We start from the raw sequence: 23,563 nt of genomic DNA on the forward strand, positions 1-23,563 counted from the left end.
TTCCAGTAGGCTGGATACCAGCTAGTTGTGAAAATAATTTTCTTCCAGACAAAAAGAAAAGCAAATACATTTTGTTACTTGCACTGTGACATCTCCATCTTTCTCAAACGCCTTGGGTTAACATTTCTAGAAGGTCGAATGTATGTTCTAATATTCAACTGGATATCTCTAAGGCAACTTAATTAGATGCAGCCAACCCTGCAGCCCTCAAAAGCAGGAGAAATGGGTAATATTCAGCCATATTTTAGAAACTTCTCCAAAAGTTTTTTACACATTATAATTGTACTCACCGGTACCACTTCCTCCGGTAGCTCATTTCACATACCCATCACCCTCTGTGTGGAAAAGCTGCCCCTTAGGTCCCTTTAAAACTTTCCCCTCTCACCTTAAATTTGTGCCTTCTAGCTTTAGACTTTCCTACCCTGAGGAAAAAGACTGTGATTAATCAGCTTATCTATGCCCCTCAAGATTTTATATGCCTCCATAAAGTCATCCCTCAATCTACTACGCTCCAGTGAATAATGCGTCAGCCTCCCCAGCCCCTCCCGATAACTCGAGTTCATTATTTTTAAAATATATATATTTAAAAGAGTCGAGATATCCAGCATCATGTTGCATTTGCAGGTCGTACCTGGATAGGTAAGTTCCTGTGGGAACTGTCTGTGCTCGGTTCACGCCCACTTCTGAACCCACCCAATGTTCAAGGGCATGGTGGAAATATCTACCTGACAACAGGCAGTCATTTAAAAATAGATTTTAGGACAACCAATGCAACCTGTTCCCTTTTCCGCAGCTGAACTTTGCAACCCCATAATGACACGTAAATCATGATAATTGAATCCAGTAACATGAAAAATTATTCCTTTCTGATGCCATCTTGGTGGGCATGGGAAAGTTGGGCTGAAAGGCCTGGTTACATGCTCTACAACTCTCTGACACTTTTATCATATTGGAAGTATTAAAAAGGAGTGTCAATGCGGGATTATATTGTCTTTTTGGCGTAGATTAAAATCCAGTTCATGTCTATGTTGAATTTTTAAACTTTCTATACTGATTAGTTTAATAGCTTTTATGGAATAATTCTTGCACACTGGATTTGGTGAGTTTTCTTTAAACATCTGTTGAATATTCATTTTGATTGCTATTGAAAAGTAACTCACAGCTGTATTACAAAAAAAATTAAATGTCACAGATTTCCACCTTAATTATTTTGGTCTGAAGATTTGCTTTTGTAATTTATTTATTTGTACTACATAAAGCACTAATGTGATTTTGCTATTATCTTGGCCACAATAAATTGCTAGATTTGGTTTTAATTATACCTTTCTCAGCTCACTGAATTTTTGCCTACACATTACAGATCATAAGAATTGTGTGGACACTAACAGTCTAGCAGTGAGGCAGGATTAATGAATTCTTTCAGCTCTGACACGGATCAGAATTACCCGAGCTGATAATTAATCACAGCAACAGATCAGTCAAAAAGAGGTTAACAGGAGGGCAATCAATTTAAAGTCTGATCCCACGTGATGTTTTCCCAATATTGCCCAAAACCCATTAAAAAAAGGTAGATGTGCAAGAAAACTGTTTACATAATTCTCTGTGAATAAAGAAAAAGTTGAAAGCCACTAAGGATAAATATTTGAAGAATGGAGAGCCGATGGAAGAACCAAGGATTAGAGGAATAGTATGTTTTGAACAGTGGTGCAGTGGTTGAGTTGCTGCCTTACAGTGCCAAAGACCTGGGTTCGATACTGACTGCAGGTGCTGTCTGTACTTGTACATTCTCCCTGCGGCCATGCGTGTTTTCTCCAATTGCTCCAGTTTCCTCCCACATTCCAAAGACGTGCAAGTTTCTAGGTTAATTGGCTTCTGTAAATTACCCAGTGGGCCCGAAGGGCCTGTTTCCATGCTGTATCTCTAAACTAAACTAAATTAAACCTCTTGGAGACAAAGAAACAGAACTCAAGGCCAAATGGGTCAGGAAGTGGTCTTTAAAAGGCTGGACAAAACAGCTGGTCAACACAGAAATAAATGTCAACCATCATTTCACCGTTGGTTCTTTACAAACTCACAGGCACGACAACTTATTTAAATTAAAATATGTTAAAATGTTTCACAAAGTAATTCCTGCCTGGTTATGACTCCTGAAGATATAAACAATAGAATTTAATGTCTAAAATATTATTATCCATGTTCTCAGAGAATGTGGACAAATTTCTTCTCTGTCATTTAAAATATCACGATAATCCTTTTAAAATAAGCTGATTAGCACTTTGGCGAAAATTATAAGAGGGAAAAAAGTAGTGGCAGCTTTGCTTTTACATAGTTACTTCAATCATAACCTGTGTGTCACAATATTTCCAGAAATCAAGAAGTTATGCTGTTTGCAAGATCCATCAGACTGAGAAAAGCAAGCACCTGTAGGTCAATTCATCCTCATTATTTCTTTGTTCAATACATTCATGCCACAGATGAAACACTTACTTCCTGCTACTGTGTGCCACGACGCCCCGTTGATAGTTCCGTCTTCCTTCGCAAAATCATCTGTGTGACACACTCTTCTGTTTGCATCTGTCATGAGGCGATGTGTGGAAGCATAAGAGAATGCCAGCCACCGGAAGACATGATCATCTGGTGTGGCCGTGTACTCCTGAACCTTTGTGCTGAACCTCGTCATGTCAAATGGGTACGTCACCACCAATTCTCCACCTTGTACATTTCCACCCAGCACAAATGGAAACTTCTCCATCCAGGCAATCACTGCTCGCGTTTCAACGGCTACCTGTGAAATAAATTGTTCTCAATCAGAATTGTCTCCAACATTTATACGCTATTGACAGGACATATACCTCTAGCTAGTCCCTAACATCTACACTCTTTACTTTTGCAAGTGCCGGATAGATATTCCATGGATAGCATTGCAATAATCCACTCTGTCCCTTCTCTCCATTTCCAAAGGAAAGTAAGAACCAGTCCATAAAATTCTATCCAGCTTGTTTTATTACTTGTAAAACATAAAGTATTCTAAATAGCCTGATAATAATTCACAACATGGATTTAATAGGTATTCTCTAATCCCAATGTGCGCACAATTCAATGGAAACTTACAACATAATAATTTGATCCAAGGCAAATACATTAATGAATATGAATAAAAAGTTAAAGATTTTTATAACTTCAACATTGTTAATGTATATTTTTAGGTTTATTTAGATTGGCTTTGGTGTGGGTAAAGCTAGAATAGTTTCAAACATAAATTAGTTCCATGTTAAGTGGATTATCAAATCTCATTCACATCAACTCCAAAAATTCACTTGCCCACTATTACCAACAAAAGGTACTTGCACCCATCACTGAGATGAATAGAAACACTTGTGAAATTAGGAATTAGGTTAAGGGCAAGCAACTCTCATTGGGATGGACGATCTTGGGTGTTTCCACCTCAAACTGATATTTATCCTTTTCAGAATGGCAGGCAGTAACTAGTGGGGTACCGCAATGCTCGTTGCTGGGACCACAGCTATTTACAATATACATTAATGACTTGGATGAAGGGATTAAAAGTACCATTAGCAAATTTGCAGATGATACAAAGCTGCGTGGTAGTGTGAACTGTGAGGAAGATGCTATGAGGTTGCAGGGTGACTTGGACAGGTTGTGTGAGTGGGCGGATGCATGGCAGATGCAGTTTGATGTGGATAAGTGTGAGGTTATCCACTTTGGTGGTAAGAGTAGGAAGGCAGAGTATTATCTGAATGGAGTCAAGTTAGGAACAGAGGACGTACAACGAGATTTGGGTGTCCTAGTGCATCAGTCACTGAAAGGAAGCATGCAGGTACAGCAGGCAGTGAAGAAAGCCAATGGAATGTTGGCCTTCATAACAAGAGGAGTTGAGTATAGGAGCAAAGAGGTCCTTCTGCAGTTGTACAGGGCCCTAGTGAGACTGCACCTGGAGTACTGTGTGCAGTTTTGGTCTCCAAATTTGAGGAAGGATATTCTTGCTATTGAGGGCGTGCAGCGTAGGTTTACTAGGTTAATTCCCGGAATGGCGGGACTATCATATGTTGAAAGACTGGAGCGACTAGGCTTGTATACACTGGAATTTAGAAGGATGAGAGGAGATCTTATCGAAATGTATAAGATTATTAAGGGGTTGGACACGTTAGAGGCAGGAAACATGTTCCCAATGTTGGGGGAGTCCAGAACAAGGAACCACAGTTTAAGAATAAGGGGTAGGCCATTTAGAACTGAGATGAGGAAAAACTTTTTCAGTCAGAGAGTTGTGAATCTGTGGAATTCTCTGCCTCAGAAGGCAGTGGAGGCCAATTCTCTGATTGCATTCAAGAGAGAGCTAGATAGAGCTCTTAAGGATAGCGGAGTCAGGGGGTATGGGGAGAAGGCAGGAACGGGGTACTGATTGAGAATGATCAGCCATGATCACATTGAATGGCGGTGCTGGCTCAAAGGGCCGAATGGCCTCCTCCTGCACCTATTGTCTATTGTCCATTGTCCTGGTCACATATTCATTTCATCCCTGCCGTTGGGAAGAAGGTTCAGGAGCCTGAAAACTGTAACATCCAGGTTCAGGAACAGCTTATTCCCTGCAGCCATCAGGCCATTAAACACCACAACCTCAAATAAGCTCTGAACTACAATAGACTACTACTATTATTATTATTATTATTACACTACTATTGTTTTTTTTTTTGAGTATGTGTGTATATGTGTGTGTAAATATATATGTATGGATACATATTTTTTTTCTCTAGTTTTACATTGTTTACAGTGTATTATGTTTACATATTCTGTTGTGCTGCAGCAAGTAAGCATTTCATTGTTCCATCTGGGACGCATGGCAATAAAACACTCAATTCTCTCTTGACTGTTTCCTCGGCACAAGGAGACCATTTGATGTAATATTTGGTTACTTTGCCATTGCAGAGGCTTGGTTTCCAGTGTTATTTCTCCAGAAGCACACTTACTGTATATCCTTTTCTGCATCTCACTTTTACCATTCTTATCAAATCATATTGCTTCAGTCAACTGGCTAAGCTGATCATTTGAAGTATAAAAACTTATATTTCTTGGGATCGAACAAAAAGGTGAGCATCGTAAATATTTTTGAAACAAATTGGAATTTTTCAGCATCGATGAAATTATTCTGAAGTATTGTTACAAATCCAACACCACTAGCAAGGTGAATCCCTAATCACAATTTTAGTCAGTAGAATTATTTTGTCGCATAACTCCTTTATACTCTCCCAACATAATTAACTGGATGCAACCGAATGGCCTCCTCCTGCACCTATTGTCTATTGTCTAATTATTGCTGAGTTAGTAATGAAACTGCAAAACAACTTTATTGTGGTGCAGGAATGGAGTAGGAAATGTGATGCTTTTGACTGTTAGTGCAATCAAGAAATTGCATCCAATTCCCAGTGGCTCAGCAGATAAGTAATACATCTGGTTCACACAGATTATTTCAGAACTATCAATTCCAGTGGTCTGTGGTCAAGGATTTCCCATGGATTCTCATAATGTATCATGATTTCAAATTAGTATTTCGCTGGCTTGCAAGGAAAAACTCGGGTAAGCAGTGGCAGAATATGATGAGGCCACAGTTTTGCAGACCCTCCTTGAAAAAAACCAGGAAGATTTGATTTTGTGTGGAAGGATCCAACTAAAAGCAGGTAGAGAAAAATGACAGTAGGTGCCATGAACCTCATTCTTCAGTACTGACTTCAACACGTTTTTTATCCATGACTTAGCTAATATAACAGCTATCATGGATTGTAGAGCATCTAGTACTAAAGCAGCTGCTAATTAAATCTCATAGCATTGGTCTTTCAATTATACTTGGATGTGTCATATGGTGGTATTGTAAATGGATTTCCAGGTAAGAAATACAATGGAAAGGTAAGAAATACAATGTATTGGCAAACAAAACACATTTTAAGGTAAGTTCATTTCTTCATTTATTTTTTTCACATGAAAGTTGAGGGGGGTGGGTCAGTGTATTTTGACATTTTTAGAAATGAATGGTAATTTTTAAGTATGAAATGATAGAAAATAGATGAATGAGAGGGAGATCATGTGGTAGAATATCTTAGAATAGAATGGAAAAAGTCTTTCTTGAGATCTCCCTGTAAAGGTCACTATTAGCTCACACTGATTCTCCTCCAAATGCTGATCCACTGATGCTTGCAATCAAGTTGATCTTTTATCAGGTGTGTGTGTGTCTGCGTGTTGATTTGAATTGGTAAGGACACAGCAAGCAAAGATGCTGCTAGAGTACTGCAGTATCTTGCTGGATTTATCAACAGGCTCACATTTAGATAATCTTTTACATTGGATCCATGTCCATCATTTCAACATGATATGATAATGGAGTTTAGCAAACAAGGGCCTTCAGATCTTCAGAACCCTTTTGTAGCATCGTACAATCACAGATAAAAAAAACAAAAGGAGGCCATATGGCCTATTATACCTGAGTTCTGAGTTGGCTCTCTGTCTGAGCAGCTGTTCAACCAACACTTTTATTATAACCTTGCAATTTTTTTACCATCATATAACTTTACCCATTTCCTCTTAAAGGCCACAGTGGAAGTTGCCCCCCCACCCCACCACCATATCTGCAGACAGTGCTTTTGAGATTCCAATCACATGCTGCACTTTTAAATGTTTCCATCTTTTTAAGGTGTGAAGATCTGCTCTGCCAAGCAATGTGCATACTGAATGCATTAAAATAACTCCTTACATTATGTTAGAAGAAAACAAGTGCAGGAGTGACTCAGCAAGTCACTTAGCATCTCTAGAGAATGTGGATTGTTTAGTTTAGTTTCGAGACACAGAGCAGAAAAGGGCCCTTCAGCCCACCGAGTCCACACCAACCAGCAATCCCCACATATTGACATGACCCTACACACACCAGGGACAATTTTACATTTATACCAGGCCAATTAACCTACAAATCTATCATCTTTGGAGTGAGGGAGGAAAATGAAGATCTCGGAGAAAACCCACACAAGTCACGTGGAGAACGTACATACTCCATACAGTCAGCACCGTAGTCAGGATCGAACCCGGGTCTCTGGCGTCGTAAGGCAGTAGCTCTACCACTACGCCAACATGCTGAGAGGTGATGCTTTGGGTTGGAACCCTTCTTCAGAAGTTCCTGAAGTTATGTTAATGGGCTGATATGAAGTTAGCTCCATTTGTATTTGTTGAAAACCCACTGACGGTGGCAACTGTGGCATTAAGGGACAATAGCTAGGCTTGAGAGTTCATGAAGGCAAATGCATTTAAAATAGGGGAGAAAAAATCTCATTGCTGCTATTGGGGAATTCTTCCAAAGTTTGGCAAAAATAGGCCAAAAATATGCTAATAGTAACGTTTCAATAAATGGATTATTTTCTCGTGTGGAGTGACGACCATTTACTTTACAGTTGAGAGCCCCCATCAATCAACATTGATTTATCTTGGTGCCATTTTTGTGCTTTGCTCTAACGAGCACTGAAAGGAGAAGGACTGTAAGCACAACCTTTGCAATTTCTAAACTGAATGCTAATTTACTTGCTTTGGTAACATGGAAAGTAAACTTGACTTTATAGAAACTATTTTACTGCTGATGCTGGCAGCTGTGCTTATGAGGATTTTCACTGCTCATTCATCTGTTTCACATTTACCTGGTAACTCAAGATTCAGCTTGCTAACTATTTGCAGGTGGGCAGTACAAGGCTACTGTGTGCATATCACTTATGATGGACTGGTGAACAATTTGAAAGTCAACCTGATGCGTATTTTTGTGAACCTTAAAGAAAATAAATGAAACATAACCACAGAAGGTTCCTTGCTAAAGAGATGCATTTAAAAGCAATAAAAAGCAGTCTTGCCAACCATGGCCATAATTTGAACACAAATAGAAATAAGTTATATATGTAGATAATTCCATTGATGAATATTCTTGACATTGAATCAAATCCCAATTCTTACAATCCCCAATTGGGTTTGTAAAAAAATCAATTTTACCATCAGTATCCTGATTAGAAGAGATAGCAGCCTTACTTTATTTAATTGGTTGCATTCTTCACTTACTAAATCTCAAATTATTATTTTTTATTAATTCTTGGTTTATCACCAGTGCCTGTAGAAGACATCTTTGAAAACCACTGAAATTACCTTTTTAATAAATTCCACTTTTGTGCATTTCAGGAGAACGACAACTATTTTGAGCCTCTGATGATCAGTAAGATTCCCTTTGATTCTTCATCCTTCCATCTCCAGTATAATAGTTTAACTTTAAGTAACTCCTACTCCCCTCCACTCTACCCTCCCCCTTTCTGCCTTCGTCCACTAGTTCTTTAACCAGTTCCTCAGTTCTCCACACTGTATCTCTCTTGAGATCATACAATGGGCCAACAATAGGCCTACCAGTGCACCAACCTGCTTGAGGTCATTTGTGGCCAGCCCTGATTGATCCTGGTCTTTCCTCACCTCCTTTACCCCACCCCTTACTTTCAGGCCTAAGAAGTGGCCTGAACCAAAATGTCACCTATCAATTTTCTCCAAAGATGCTGCCTGATCCGTTGAGTTACTCCAACACTTTGTGCCTAGACATGAATAACACTTTATTAGGAAAGGAAAGAACTGTACTAATAGAACCCAAAATAGGATCAGTGCCTTAGTGAACAGGTCAATAAGAAGGAGACACCAGAGACTGTATGTTACGGAATCTGGAGCAACACATAATCTGCTGGAGGAACTGAATGTATCGAACAGTATCTGTGTAGGAAGGAACTGCAGATGCTGGTTTAAACCGAAGATAGACACAAAATGCTGGAGTAACTCAGCAGCTCTGGAGAGAAGGAATGGGTGACGTTTCTGGTTGAGACCCTTCTTCAAATTGAAAGTCACGGGAAAGGGAAACGAGAGATATAGACGGTGATGTAGTTATATAGAACAATGAATGAAAGATATGTCAAAAAGTAACGATGATAAAGGAAACAGGCCATTGTTGGCTGTTTGTTGGGTGAGAACGAGAAGTTGCTGCGACTTGGGTGGGGGAGGGATGGAGAGTGAGGGAATACAGGGGTTATTAGAAGTTGGAGAAATCAATATTCATTCCACTGGGCTGTAAGGTGCCCATGTGAAATATGATATGCTGTTCCTCCAATTTGCGTTTAGCCTCACTGACAATGGAAGAGGCCGAGGACAGGAAGGCCTGTGTGGGAATGGGAAGGAGAGTTAAAGTGTTTAGCAACCGGGAGATCAGGTAGGTTCAGATGGGATGTCAGGTAGCAGCAGTATCTGTGGATGGAAAGAAATGGTTGACGTTTTGGTTCAAACCCTGCATCAGCACTAGTTGACCATTCCTCTCCACCCTCAGCTGTCGTGAATTCTTTCAGCAGATTATTTGTTGGCCAAATAAGAAGGGTGCATAAGATTTAAATGAGTACTATAGATGGGATGGAGGGAGATGGTGGGAAATGGAATGTCCATGAAATGAAACAAGAATGAAAAGTACAGAAAGAAAAGGTGGAGTACAAATCAATTCAATATAGGACATAAATGATCAAGGAATAAACAAATACAGTATAATCATCGGTTATAGTACTGTGTAAAATTACAGGCAAAACTCAAAAGTCCCAGGTCAATGACCTGATCTTAGATCAACGAGTGCAGGCAAGGCAGCAGCAGAACATAGCGACTTTGTGCACTGGTTCCAAAGGAGATTGTACCATCTTCCAATACAATAGGTCTACCCTTTTAAATCTCTTTTTTTCCTACTGTACTCGAATTTGGACTTGCTAGAGTTTATGTATGGTATTATTGGATTTAATTGGACAGAATACAAAACAAAACATTTCAGTGTACCTCAGTACACATGGCAATAATAAACCTAAACCTAAGTAATACACGAGAAAAAAACGAAATAACGGAACAGCGATGCTTGATATGTCTGGGTGCATAACATGAATGGTAGCATCACAAGAGACAACACAAAGGGATAGGGACACAAGCTCAAGAAACACCGGGAAAGCAAAAAGAATTAAAGAACGGAAACAAAAATAACAAAGTATTCTGCAGGCACATGATTAAGAAAAGGAAAACTAAAATGAAAATAGAGCCCTTAAGTAATAGTCAGGAGAAAGTTACCAACATCAACAGCAAGTTGTCAGAAATGTAACTTTGCTTCATTATTATCATAGACATAGTGGAGATAACACTGAAAGGTGAGATTAGTGATAATGTAACAGCATTCAAAATAATAGGAAAATATTAAATAATAATCAAACTCAAAACAATAAACGGCTGGTCCAAGCAGCTTGCGTTTGTGAATTCTGAACGAATTTAGGAAAGAGATAACAGAGGTACAGTATTATTATAAAACATAGAACAGTACAACCCAGGAGCAGGCTCTCCGACCCACAATGTCTGTGTGAACTTGATGCCAAGTTTAACTAATCTCTCTCTGCCTGCACGTGATCCATATCCTCTATTCTCTGCATAATCCTCATGCAAAATCCTCTTAAATGCTACTATCATATCTGCCTACCTCACCACCTCTCACAACCGTTCCCTTTGATATAGATTGACTTTAGATTTTGTTCCTTTCACCTTAAAGCTATGCCGTCTAGTCTTAGTCATTTCCACTCTAGGAAAATGGGTTTGACTGCCTATCCTATCTACGCCTTTCATAATCTTACATTTTTCTTTTTTTTTTTTTTTTTTTTAAATAAAATTTTATTGGGGATAGGTACATAACCTGTTTACATCTTTACAGTCATACATTTTTGAATTGATAATATTGTCAATTATTATTATATACCTTTTACCCCTTTTTTTAAATTTATTTTATATAAACTAAATAAAGCTAACGAAGTAGATGAAGTGAAGAAAGAAAAGAGAGAGAAGAAAACTAAAAACAAAAACCAATTTAAAAGAAAAAATAACTAAAAACAAAAAAAAAAATTAAAAATAAGGAAAAAATTAGTTAAAGAAGAATGGAAAAATTTATTAAAATAACAAAGACTTCATTCGAGATATATTCGTACATTCCAAAGTATAGCATTTCATTCATTCTTTAGTCCGAGTGCTAGTCAGGTTCCTGTGCTGAACTATTCTGACCCTTTAAGTAATCAATAAAAGGAGACCATGTTTCAATGAATAATTCCTGTTTGTCCAACAGGGAAAATCTGATTCTTTCCACGTTTAAGGTCTCCGTCATTTCTATAATCCACATTTTAATTGTGGGGGCCGTAGGGCCTTTCCAAAATTTTAGAATTAATTTTTTTCCTGTTATTAAACTATAATCAATAAAGTTTTTTTGTGTTGTTCTGAATGTTTTATTTAATTCTAATTCTAATATTCCGAGTATAATTAATTTTGGATCTGGGTCCAATTGTGTGCTGGTTATTTTAGATATTATACTAAAAATATTTACCCAAAATTTTTTAATTTTTATACAGTTTGCAAACATATGAGATAATGTAGCTTCTAAATGTTGACATTTATCACATTTAGGTGAAATATGTTGGAAAATTTTATGTAGTTTTGTTTTGGAATAATGTAACCTATGTAATACTTTAAATTGTATTAGAGAATGTCTGGCGTTTAGTGAACACTGATCTATATGTTGCAAACTTTCTTCCCAAGTATCTTTCGTTATTACTTGATTTAATTCTTTTTCCCATTTTTGTCTATATAAATCCGTAGAAGGCATGTCACTGTCTAATAAAATATTATATATATAAGATATTAATTTTTCTGTATTAGGATGTTTGTTCCAACATTCGTCAAGAATTTCTGAATTTCTAATTTGAAAATTTTGGGAGTTCGACTTTACGTAATCTCTAAGTTGAAGATATCTGAAATAATCATTTCCACGAAGACCATAAATCTGTTGCAACTCCTGAAATGTCAGAAAGGTGCCTTCCTTATAAAGTTGTCCCATATTTTTAATTCCATAATTCTTCCACTGTGTAAAACCCCGGTCTAACCATGAAGGCTTAAACAAAGGATTATTCACAATTGGAAGAAAAAGCGATAAATTATCTAGTTTTAATGTCTTTTTTAATTGTTTCCAAATTCGTATAGCACTAAATATTATAGGGTTTTCCCTATAAATTTTTTTGTTTAATTTAGACGTGGCAAATAATATCGAACCAATATCAAAAGGCAAACAATCTTCCTTTTCCATTTTTAACCAGTCTGGTTGAAGATCTATTTCTTCCAACCAGAAATTCATATTTTTAATATTAACTGCCCAGAAATAAAACAAAAAATTGGGTAAAGCCAGGCCTCCATTTATTTTTGATTTACACAAGTGTCTTTTATTTATCCTATGATTCTTATAATCCCAGATGAAATCATTAACAATAGAGTCCAATTTTTTAAAAAAGTTTTTTGTCAAATATATCGGAATTGTCTGAAAAAGGTATAATATTTGCGGTAAAAAAATCATTTTTATGGCATTAATTTTGCCTACCATTGAGATGGGGAGTGTTTTCCAGTATTGAATATTCTTATGTAGTTTGTTCAGTAACGGGGGGAAGTTTGCTTTAAATAATGATGTATATATCTTAGTTACATAGATACCTAGATATTTAAATTTTTCATTTACTATTTTAAATGGAAATTGTTGTATTATCTGTTTGTTATGTTCCCTTATTGGCATAATTTCGCTTTTATTCCAATTTATTCTGTATCCTGAAAGTGATCCAAATTGGGTTATTAGCTTTAATAAGTTTGGAATACTAATTTCTGGTTTTGTGATGTAAATTAATACGTCATCTGCATATAGAGAAATTTTGTTCTCTGTGTCCTTTGTGTTATATCCATGTATTTCCGGATGCCCCCTAACTCTTACATTTTTCTACAAGTCCACTCAGTCTCTGTGGCTCCAAATGAATTAATATTTCATTCTATAAGGATAATGATATAGTGAATGGCAAACATCATCCTTATTTAAGAAAGTAGACAGAACTGGCAGCTTAACATCTATAGCAAGGAACACCATGGCGAGGCGAGAAAGAAAAAATAAACAGAAACCCCGAGAAAGAGTAATGTCAACATTTATATCTGCAGGGAAAGTCCTCTGAGCAATGCTGATCCCTTATCCTGATTTTTACTCTTATGTCTTTAATCATTATGTCCCCTTCATGGCACCAAAGATAGCTGAGAAGGATAATGCAGCTGATGCATCATCTATCTTGTAACAGTCTAATGAATGTAGTTCTCAATTAGGGCACAGGGAACAGAATAGCAAGCTGGCTGTCTGAAAGACAGAAAGCAGAGTGTGGGAAGAAAGGCTGATATTGAGATAAGCAGTAGGTGGAAAATGGATTGCACAAGATCACTGCTGACACTATAGTTAATTAACAATTCAGACCGTGGAATCAATTTCTAAATTTGCAGATAAGATGGCCTCAAATTAAGAGGAAGAGATTAGATAGGAGGACTGCAAACAATGATAATAAAATTAACATGCATGCAGAATGGTCATAAGACTGGAAAATTAACTTGAACATAATTGTGAGGTATAATTTTTTCAGAAAAAATATGAGCATTATGAATTATTTTGAAAACGGACTGGAAGAGCTTTGGAATGCATTGCACAAATCTCTAAAAGCTGCAACAGAGTGCAACATGGATAAAACAGAAGCAAAAGAAGCATGGATTTTTACTTCATGTGGAGTTATAACAAGTTACATTGAATCTTGGTCAGACAGCATGGAGTATGATATACAGTTCTGGTCACCACATCAAGAATAGTGTTGAAACACAGAAGATTTACAAGGATGCCACCTGAAATGTGAGGTCTAACCATGTAGGAAAGGATGAGTAGGCAGGGTAATATAAGAAAATAACTGCAGATGCTGGTACAAATCGATTTATTCACAAAATGCTGGAGTAACTCAGCAGGTCAGGCAGCATCTCGGGAGAGAAGGAATGGGTGACGCTTCGGGTCGAGACCCTTCTTCAGACAGGGTAGGCAGGGTATCAGTAGGCAGGGTATCAGTTATTGTGAAAAACAGAAGCCTTGGATGCGACCTTACAAATATGATTTAAAAATAATGAAATGCTTTAACATGGTGGACACAGATTCTGGCTGGAAATAAATTTATGATTACTTGTACAATAGTATCAATGGCCCATTATATTTCATTGAGGTTTATTGTTTTTTCCAATGTATTTTAAATATACCATATGTGATATGTCTCCCCTTTTGATCTTATGCAGTCTTTCTGACTATAGCTACGTCTGAAACATGCCAGCTTTTTAGTTTCTCATGGTATGAAGCTTAAAGTTGGCATCCTCATTTATGAAAGTATGTTAACTTTGGTTTCATCTCTTTCCTCTGGCTACAAGATTCTCTCAACTTGGAGATGAAAGTAGCATCTATCTTCACCAAAGTAAAGGATACAGCCATTATCACAGAGTGGGAGGAGGTAGTTGTTTAGTTAGGGGGGATGGGAATAGATAGAGAATTGGCTAAAGATTTGGCTGGTGATTATTCTGGTCAGGGTGCAACCAAGGTTGCTGGAAGATAAATTGAAAATAATAACATTGTGCGAGGCAAGCATTAGTATGCCTTAAAGAATAACTATAGAAAAACCCAAAGCTACAACAAAATACTTTTTATAATTAAATACAGATAATCAACTAATTGTTGTTGAGGAAAAATATAGCTGAATTATGCTCCTTGATTAAAATGGCATTTCCTAGCAATATTATTATTCATGATTTCTGAGAAGATAAATTATGTTTCCTGTATTAATATTAATTCATTTATCATGATTTGAACCACATTGGATATCTGCACCTGAACACACATTATTTTATAGAATAAAACTACATCCAGTTAGATAAATCCAGTCGAGAAGTATTTTATGTTTAACTCGTCTGACGGGTTATAGGTATAGAAATCACAATGTTGGACCATATTTTTTGACAATGTGTCTGTTCCTTGTCATTTAATACCATCTGTATATTAAGTAGAAACAGTCCCAAGTGCAGGCAGTGAAATCACGACAGGGCAGATTCTTCATCACCAGCGAGACTATTGAACCAACAGTGAACATGCAAGCAGCATACAAGCTGTCATTTAAAAGTTCCAACAGTGACTTGGCTTCCACGCTCACAACCGTTGCTGGCATTATGTGAATAGCCTATTCAGACGGGCAATATGGAAACCCCTACCCTCCGTGCGCAAGCATAGCACTTGGTCATTCCCTGCCAGTAGAGACAGCGCCATATGTCTACAGTAATTGCCATTTACTTCTACCTAAGCTGGCCTCCAGAGCAGCAGTAAAACACTGCTCTTTCAGATGCTCCTCTATTCTGAGCTGACTGCACAACAGCATGACAAATGATCCTGTTATATTTTTTTAAAGAATATTTAACTACTATCTCAGCAGATCAAGCACTGGGATCCTAATGCAGGATCAAGATCCAAAATGTCAACTTTCCCTTTGCCTCCGCAGATGCTGCTTGACATGTTGAGTTCTCTAGCAGTTTGTTTTTTGACCTAGATTCTAACATCTGTAGTCTCTTGTTACTCCATTTATCTACTTGAGACGAATCATCTGAATCGTAATCAGGAATGATTAATACATAAGGAAATGCCATTTTAATCAAGGAGCATAATTCAGCTATACTTTGCCTCAACAACAATTTGTTGATTATCTGTATTTAATTATAATGGGTGGCACAACGGTAGAGTTGCTGCCTTACAGCGAATGCAGCGCCGGAGACTCGGGTTCGATCCTAACTACGGGCGCCGTCTGTACGGAGTTTGTACGTTCTCCCCGTGACCTGCGTGGGTTTTCTCCGAGATCTTCGGTTTCCTCCCACATCCCAAAGACGTACAGGTATGTAGGTTAATTGACTGGGTAAATGTAAAAATTGTCCCTAATGTGTGTAGGATAGTGTTAATGTGCGGGGATCGCTGGGTGGCGCGGACTCGGCGGGTCGAAGGGCCTGTTTCCGTGCTGTATCGCTAAATCTAAAATTAAAAAAAAGTGTTTTTTAAAGGATTCAAGTTTTACAAGGTGGATATTTTAGTTAAATGCAAAATGCTGGAGTAACTCCACGGGACAGGCAGCATCTCTGGAGAGAAGGAATGGGTGACGTTTCAGGTTGAGACCCTTCTCAATATTTTAGTTATACTGCAGTAGGTTTCTCAGATTATGGCAATTTCAGTAATGAAAATGTACCCTTATGGAATTTACAAATCATTACCAAACAGCCTTGATACAGAATGCAAATTTCACCCCCACCACGTCCCCATTGATTGCTTATTCTCAATTTGGTTCTGTTCTGTCCACTTGCTGGAAATGATGTTGCGTGAAAAATGGGAACATAGAAATTAGGAACAGAACACCATTTGCCCCAGAAACCTTGCAATTTGATCACATTACCATCTTTCTGCTTTCTCCCCAAGGCTTTTGCGTCTATGTCAAGAAATAAACCTCAAATACTAACAATTTATTAGCGCACTCTGTATACTCAAAATGACTTAAATGTGATTTGTATGTACACGGATGACTCACAGTGGCGTTTTCAGATAAATACCACTCGGGAATTGGTAGGTGGTGATTATTCTCTTTCTTATAGCCCCTCCTGCGTTCCTCTCCTTCCCAAATAATAGAATTGAGGTCAGGAAAATTATGATTGATGTCGATGCCATCATGAGTCCAACGTCCCAAAGACCAGCCTACCAGTTCTGAACCCTGAAATACAACACAAGCAAATGATTATGGTCAAACACAGAAGACATAAGGCTATAAGACATTGTTTTGGCCGCATTTGGAGTACTGTACGCAGTTCGGGTCACCTGATGAGAGGAATGATGCAGAAGCTCTAGAGAGGGTGCAGAAGAGATATATCAGAATGCTGCCTGGATTAGGGGGCAGTAGTTACAGGGAGAGTTTGGACGGACTAATATAGTTCTCTTGAGAATGTCAGAAGTTGAGGGGAGACCTGATAGAAGTATATAAAATTATGGGAAGCACAGTCAGTAAAATCTTTTGCCCAGGATAGAAATGTCAAAGACAAGAAAGCATAGTTTAAGGTGAGAGAGGCAAAGTTTAAAGGCGATGAGTGGGGCAAGATCTTTTACACAGATGGGGGTGGGTGCATAGAATACCTTGTCAGGGGTGATGGTGGAGGCAGATATGACAGTCACGTTTACGATGTTTTTAAATAGGCACATGGATCTGGAGGCAATTGGGCGATATGCATTATGTGAAGGCAGATGTAATTAGTTTATTAGTTTATCATAGCCATACATTCGGCACAAACATTGTGGGCCGGAGAGTGTGTGCTACGCTGTACCTTTGTATGTTCTATTTTCTACATGGTGGGAAAAATTGGATTATTTTAATTTCTGTGAACAGCTGGAGAGAGCAACAGAAAGAAGAAATCTAATGAAAACTTACCACTTCGAAAGACTTTTCATAACCATCAGGATTAATAGAAGGTACCAAATGGATCCTTGTCTCCTCTACAAGGTGCTTGATTCTTGGATTTCCTGCCAAGTATGCCTGGCAAATGAACTGCATCAGTAAGAGGATTAACTCACGACCAAGCACTTCATTGCCGTGAGCTCCTGAAGAGTAATGGAATTCAGGCTCACCTGGTTCAAACAAAGTCCAAGGTTACATCATACAGAACCAAAGGGATGATCCCATAACATACTCCACACCAGTTCAGTCTTCCTTCCACAACAATATGCTATCATTTCCAGTGATGATTTGAACCAGAAAACTCTTACAAATAAAACAAATGATACTGATTAAATATCAAAGAGGATAAACTATCCCCTCTTCTTCTCGTTTTGGGTTCTGATTGAGTGAATCTTTATCCACTTTCTTCATAATCAGTGATTTCAAATCATTGCACTGCAGATCATCCGATCAAAGGATTATTGGTTTTCAGTCTTACTGATTACTCCATTTAAAAAAAGATAATGTTTCTTTCTTTCAGCTTCTCTTCTTCTAGACTTGTTCTTATTTACTCCAACACTTACAAGGTATTTGGACAGGTAAATGGTAGGAAAGATTTGGAAGGATATGTGCATCTTGGTCAGGTTTGGAGGGATATGGGCATCTTGGTCGGGTTTGGAGGGATATGGGCATCTTGGTCAGGTTTGGAGGGATATGGACATCTTGGTCGGGTTTGGAGGGATATGGGCATCTTGGTCGGCTTGGACAAGTTGGGCCTAAGGCTCTGTTTCCGCGCGGTATACCCCCGATTGTACTTCAGATCTGGTCTACTATTTAAAAATGATTTTACATTCAAGAGGCTGGCCATTAATTACATCAATGTTCAAATATCTCTAAGAGTTTATTTCAGGAACAAAGAGTCATAGAAGTCATACAGCGTGCAAACAGGCCCTGCAGCCCAACTTGCCCATGCCGACCAACATGCCCCATCCACAATAGTACCACTTGCCTACATGTGGGCTATATCCCTCTAAACCTACCATATCAATGTAGCTGTCCAAATGTTTTTTAAACGTTGTGATAGTACCTGTCTCTACTACCTCTTCCGGCAGCTTGTTCCATAGACCTACATTGTGTAAAAAAAGTTGCCCCTCAGGTTCCTATTAAATCTTCCCCCCTCCCCACCACCTTCACCTTAAACCTATAATGTTTTTAGAAATATTTTATCCCTGGTACATTTCAATAGCAGGTAATATTTCTGTCAGTGCATTGATAAACATTGTCTGTTGTAAAGAAACCACATCTTAGAAAATGAATGCGGTTCCATTCCAGAGGATATAAATCTTACCAACTTCATGCACTCCTGGATTATCAGAGATCTCGATGGCATAGAGTTTCAATTTTTGATAACTTTTGCCAATGTTGTAGATCCTAGTGATATTTGGACACTGCTCATTAACTATCTTCATCATCTGTTGAACAGAATGTAAAATATAATTAGAGTGAGTGGTCGGCCTGGGAATTGCAACGTTCGAAATTCCCCGGAGTGGCACTAGAGCATTATTCTTTCCGATTTTCTCCTACAACTCAATTAAACTGGGCTGTAACCACTCTGCACTGTATTTCTGCACTTCCATGTAATGACATCACAACTAAATCATCAAACTATGACTGGACTAATTAAACTACACCCACACGTCTTTGGAATGTGGGAGGAAACTGGAGCACCCGGAGAAAACCCACTCGGTCAAAGGGAGAATGTGCAAACTCTATACAGACAAGTAGTCAGGATCGAACCCGGGTCTCTGATGCATGACTAAATGAGTGTGTTGTTTCTCCTTTGCAGGAATTATTTTCTATTTATGAATCATGCACAAGTGCAGTTTCAGGCTTTACTGATCCACAGATACTGAAGTGCATTCTCTTGACATTAGCTTTACAAAGACATAAAGCAACGTGAAAACATGAATTATTGACAAGGCAGGGAAATTATGCAGGGTATTATATCTGTAAAGTTGCTACAAATCCTTATAGGGCAGAAGAACAAAATAACAAAGCATTAATAAAGCGCACAGGAGTTTGGGTTACAAAGATTCCCCTGTACACAATTCACATATTACTGCCCAAAAATTTGAGATACTGAATAATATTCACTTTCCTGGAATCTGTGTGCAAAAAAAAGTAAATGAATAAGCACAACATTATTTTTTTTATTACAGTGATGCCTAGTAATGCTTTTTCACACATGCACAGATGTTGTAGATACAGGGAGGATTAACAGTAAAAGTAAAGCGTGTTATCTGCACTTAGAATAGCAGAGGCTTTTTGCAACATGCTCATTTTTGGCAATGATCCACTTTGCAGACCAATTAGCTTTGGATGATGTAAAGGAGGAAAATGCAGTCTTTATATTTACCATCCGTCGTCAGCTTACCACGATCCATAAATATTTGATTTCAACTGTCTTATTCTCCTCATGAGTTACATAAGGTGACATGTTAAACATGCCTTTGACGGTGAGCTTTATTCACAGTTAGGCACGTGAAAGCGCAACAGAATTACTTTAAACCCAGCTTCGTGTGGGTTGTATTGCATTGAATTGAATGCACTGAAAGTAAACCAGGCATAGTCTGAGAATGATGGAACTGGTGGGGCAAAACAAGACGTTTGGAGTGAATTATTGAGTTCAAATATTTGTCAACCTGCTGGTGAGAAGAAAGTGCCTAGGAAAGCAATGGGCTGTCTTAAGTTATGTGCAGCTTTTGGTCTATTCGGTCTTCATTACCTGCATACAGCAGGAGTAATTATGAGAAAGTATGAGCCGATTCATGTCTTAATGACGCATTAAAAGTGTGATTTGGATTGTAAACTAATATGCAGAGTATTACCTTAGCACATGTCCCCTCTCTCCTTTACGTGGCTTTTATACAATACAGATGCTCTATGGCATGCAAATTCACAGTGCTCGTATTCGTATTTAAAATAACATAGTGGGTTAGAGAGTTCAGATTAAAACATAGCAACCATAAAGATTATAGTCATCATAATTTCCACAAAATATAAAATTGTCAGCATGCTTATATTACCCCTTTAGTTTGAACTATTTATGCCAGCTTAATACATAAACAGAACATTTTTTACCTTTATGGAATAATAAACTGTCATTAGAACAATCAAAAGTTACAAATTGCACAATTTATGTGACCATACAGTAACTGGTAATTATATTTTATGGTTCAGGCAAATTTTGAGTAGCTAGACTATTAGATCATGCCTGCATTAGATCATGATTGATGTCTGTGGAATTCGCTCGATTCAAATACAGCATATCTACATTGTCTTGCTGGAGCTGATGCAGTATATAATGTAATTTATCTGTGGCAAGGGAAACATTTCTCCTGCGCTACTGAATTTTTAGCGAAGTTCTAACCTCACTCACTAAGTAGCATGGTAAAATAGAGAATGGTTAAACATGTGGCAAGATGGTGCTCAGTGAATGTAGTCCTGTAGTAGGTCTTGCTGTTGATAGCAGACACAAAGCTGTGTCTCTGTCAATGGCACACTGCGAGTTCAACCATCTGACAGAGGAAACCAGTTTCGTAAGTATTGTGGACCATTATTAGACTGGCCTGCAATGCTGACTGGTGGTGCACACAGACTAATGTCGAACAGAAATGTAACAAAGGCATGGGCTACAGGGTAAAGGGAGGCTTTAGTATTACTGCCACAACAACCACATACTAGCGCAAAAAACAGTTTTGATTTGGAATTGATATCCACAATTTCCTGTCCTTTTTTTCATCTGCCGCAGGGTCACGTGAAGTCTAGACAGAAGATTAAAAGGAAATATTTTCCTTCGGCCAGTAGATGAATGAATAAACGAATGAATAATTTGTCGCATGTGACAAATCACAGAGAAATTCATTGCTTGCAAACCCAAAGTATGCAAATAGTCACCAACACAAGGGCACTGACAAAGTTACAAAGTACACACAGTATCCGTGCCAGGTCGCCTTTTGTTCTCCCCCTCCCCCCCTCATCCCCCCCCCCCCCCACGCTTGGTCCCCATTGTCCATTGTTTCACTCCTCTCTCAAGGCCCCCCCCCCCACGCCATTGTCCATTGTTTCCCTCCTATCTCAAGACAAGCCCCCCCCCCCCCCCACGCCAGGTCCTCCATTGTCCATTGTTCTCCCCCCTTCTCTCACAAGGGTCGTGAAAATGATGTAATCTGGCCACTCATTCCACATGCCCACAACCCTCAGGTCACCTTTAAATCTACCCCTATAAATAGTCAGTAAAAAGACTGACCATTCACCCGAGGTTTTATGCATCTCTGTAAGGTCATCATTCAGCCTTTCTATACTTGAGGGGGAAAAGCCTATCCCGCACTCCTTATAAGTCAAGCCCTCCAGTCCTGGTAATGTCCGTGAGAATCTTTTCTGCACTCTTTCTAGCTTAATACCATCCTTCCTAGGGCTTGGTGACTAGAACTGCACATGCTTTTCCCAGTGTGGTCTCATCAACGTCTTGTGAAGCTGTAACATGACATCCTAGGTCCCTGTACTCAATGTTCTGACTGATGATAGCAAGCATGCCAAATGCGTTTTTTTCACCATCCTCTTTATTCATATCAGCACTTTTTGGGAACTATGAACCTATAGCCCAAAGTCTCTCTCTTCTACAAAATCCCTCTGATCTCTGCCATTTACCGTGTAAGACCTATGATCGCTTAACCAAAATCCAACACTTCGTACTTGTCCGAATTAAATTCTGTCTGTCATTCATTGGACCAATTTTCCCAGCTGTTCTAGATCTTGCCGTAATCTTAAATAATCTTCGTCATTGTTCACTATATTACTAATGTTGGTGTAACCTCTAAACATGTTAAACATCCAACTGTGTTCTTATCCAAATCATGAACAACCAACCTGCCATCAACCCATCATGGGTCCCTGCAGCCCACTGCTGATTACAGACCTCGAATCTGAACAACCGTTCACTACCACCCTCTGCCTCCCACCACCAAGACAATTTTGTGTCCAATTGGCGAGCGCACCCTGGACAATAGACAATAGGCGCAGGAGTAGGCCATTTGGCCCTTCGAGCCAGCACCGCCATTCAATGTGATCATGGCTGATCATTCTCAATCAGTACCCTGTCCCTGACTCCGCGATCCTTAAGAGCTCCATCTAGCTCTCTCTAGTCCCGCCCACCTTGTGGGACTTTGTCGAAAGCCTTGTTAAACTCCATGTCGAGCCTGTTTATCCCTTTACCCATCTAAAACCCCCTGGTCACCTGATCAAAATACACAATCAAATTTGTGAAGCATGATTTCCCATACACAAAGCCTGGCTGACAATTCGTAATCACTCCTTGCCTTACCAAATGTTGGTAGATGACAAAATACAACTTCAGCAACTTTTCTACCACGGATGTGAGCCTTACAAGCCTATACTTCCCTCGGTTTTCCTTGCAGCCCTTCTTAAATAGAGGCACAACATTAGCCACCCTCCAGTCTTCTAGTAACTCACCGATGATAAATTATGTCAGAAACATATCTGCCGCAGCAATATCTTCCCTTTCTTCTTACAATGTCCTAAGATACGCTTGGTTATGCCCAAGTATTTGTATAACTACATGCTCATTCAGGCGATAAGAACCTCTTTTTTATAATGCACATATGTTTCAAGATGTCACGATTCTCTTCCTTGAATTCTCTCCTTTCCATGTCAAGAAATTCTTCTGCACATCGTGTATGTGTATGTGACAAATAAATTTGACTTGACTTGACTTGACTTGACTTCTAAGGAGAGGAAGCCTGTAAGGCCCACAGCAAAAGGCCTCATGTACAACTGAACAGGGTTGAACGAAAATATACACAAAGGCCTTTCTTAATCCCTCTTCTACTACTAAGCTCTGAGAAGAGGAAGTCAGGCAGATCATGGGGTGACTGAGGGGGTGTGTGTAGGATATCATATGGAGGATCCAATGGACCAGAGAATACCGGGAGATTTGAAATATCAATTTGGGATGGATGAGTGTTGGAAACGGGGGATGAAAATTGGTCTATTCAGGATTGGATTGGCTCGTGAACAGCGGATGGAGGAGATTT

At 38.7% G+C, this 23,563-nt stretch overlaps 1 protein-coding gene across 1 annotated transcript in view; it reads right to left on the bottom strand.

Moving 5' to 3' along the window:
* Positions 1-23,563, bottom strand: part of cpxm2 (carboxypeptidase X (M14 family), member 2) — a 133,742-nt gene that overhangs the window by 14,598 nt on the left and 95,581 nt on the right. Inside the window, exons 8-11 of the mRNA XM_078413571.1 lie at positions 18,799-18,922; positions 17,445-17,641; positions 16,557-16,736; positions 2,488-2,785 (exon numbers count right to left, since the gene is read on the bottom strand). Of these exons, the coding sequence (XP_078269697.1) occupies positions 2,488-2,785; positions 16,557-16,736; positions 17,445-17,641; positions 18,799-18,922 (799 nt within the window). The remainder of the gene's footprint in view (positions 1-2,487; positions 2,786-16,556; positions 16,737-17,444; positions 17,642-18,798; positions 18,923-23,563) is intronic.

Source organism: Rhinoraja longicauda, chromosome 16 (assembly GCF_053455715.1).
Source record: "Rhinoraja longicauda isolate Sanriku21f chromosome 16, sRhiLon1.1, whole genome shotgun sequence".
NCBI lineage: Eukaryota > Metazoa > Chordata > Chondrichthyes > Rajiformes > Arhynchobatidae > Rhinoraja > Rhinoraja longicauda.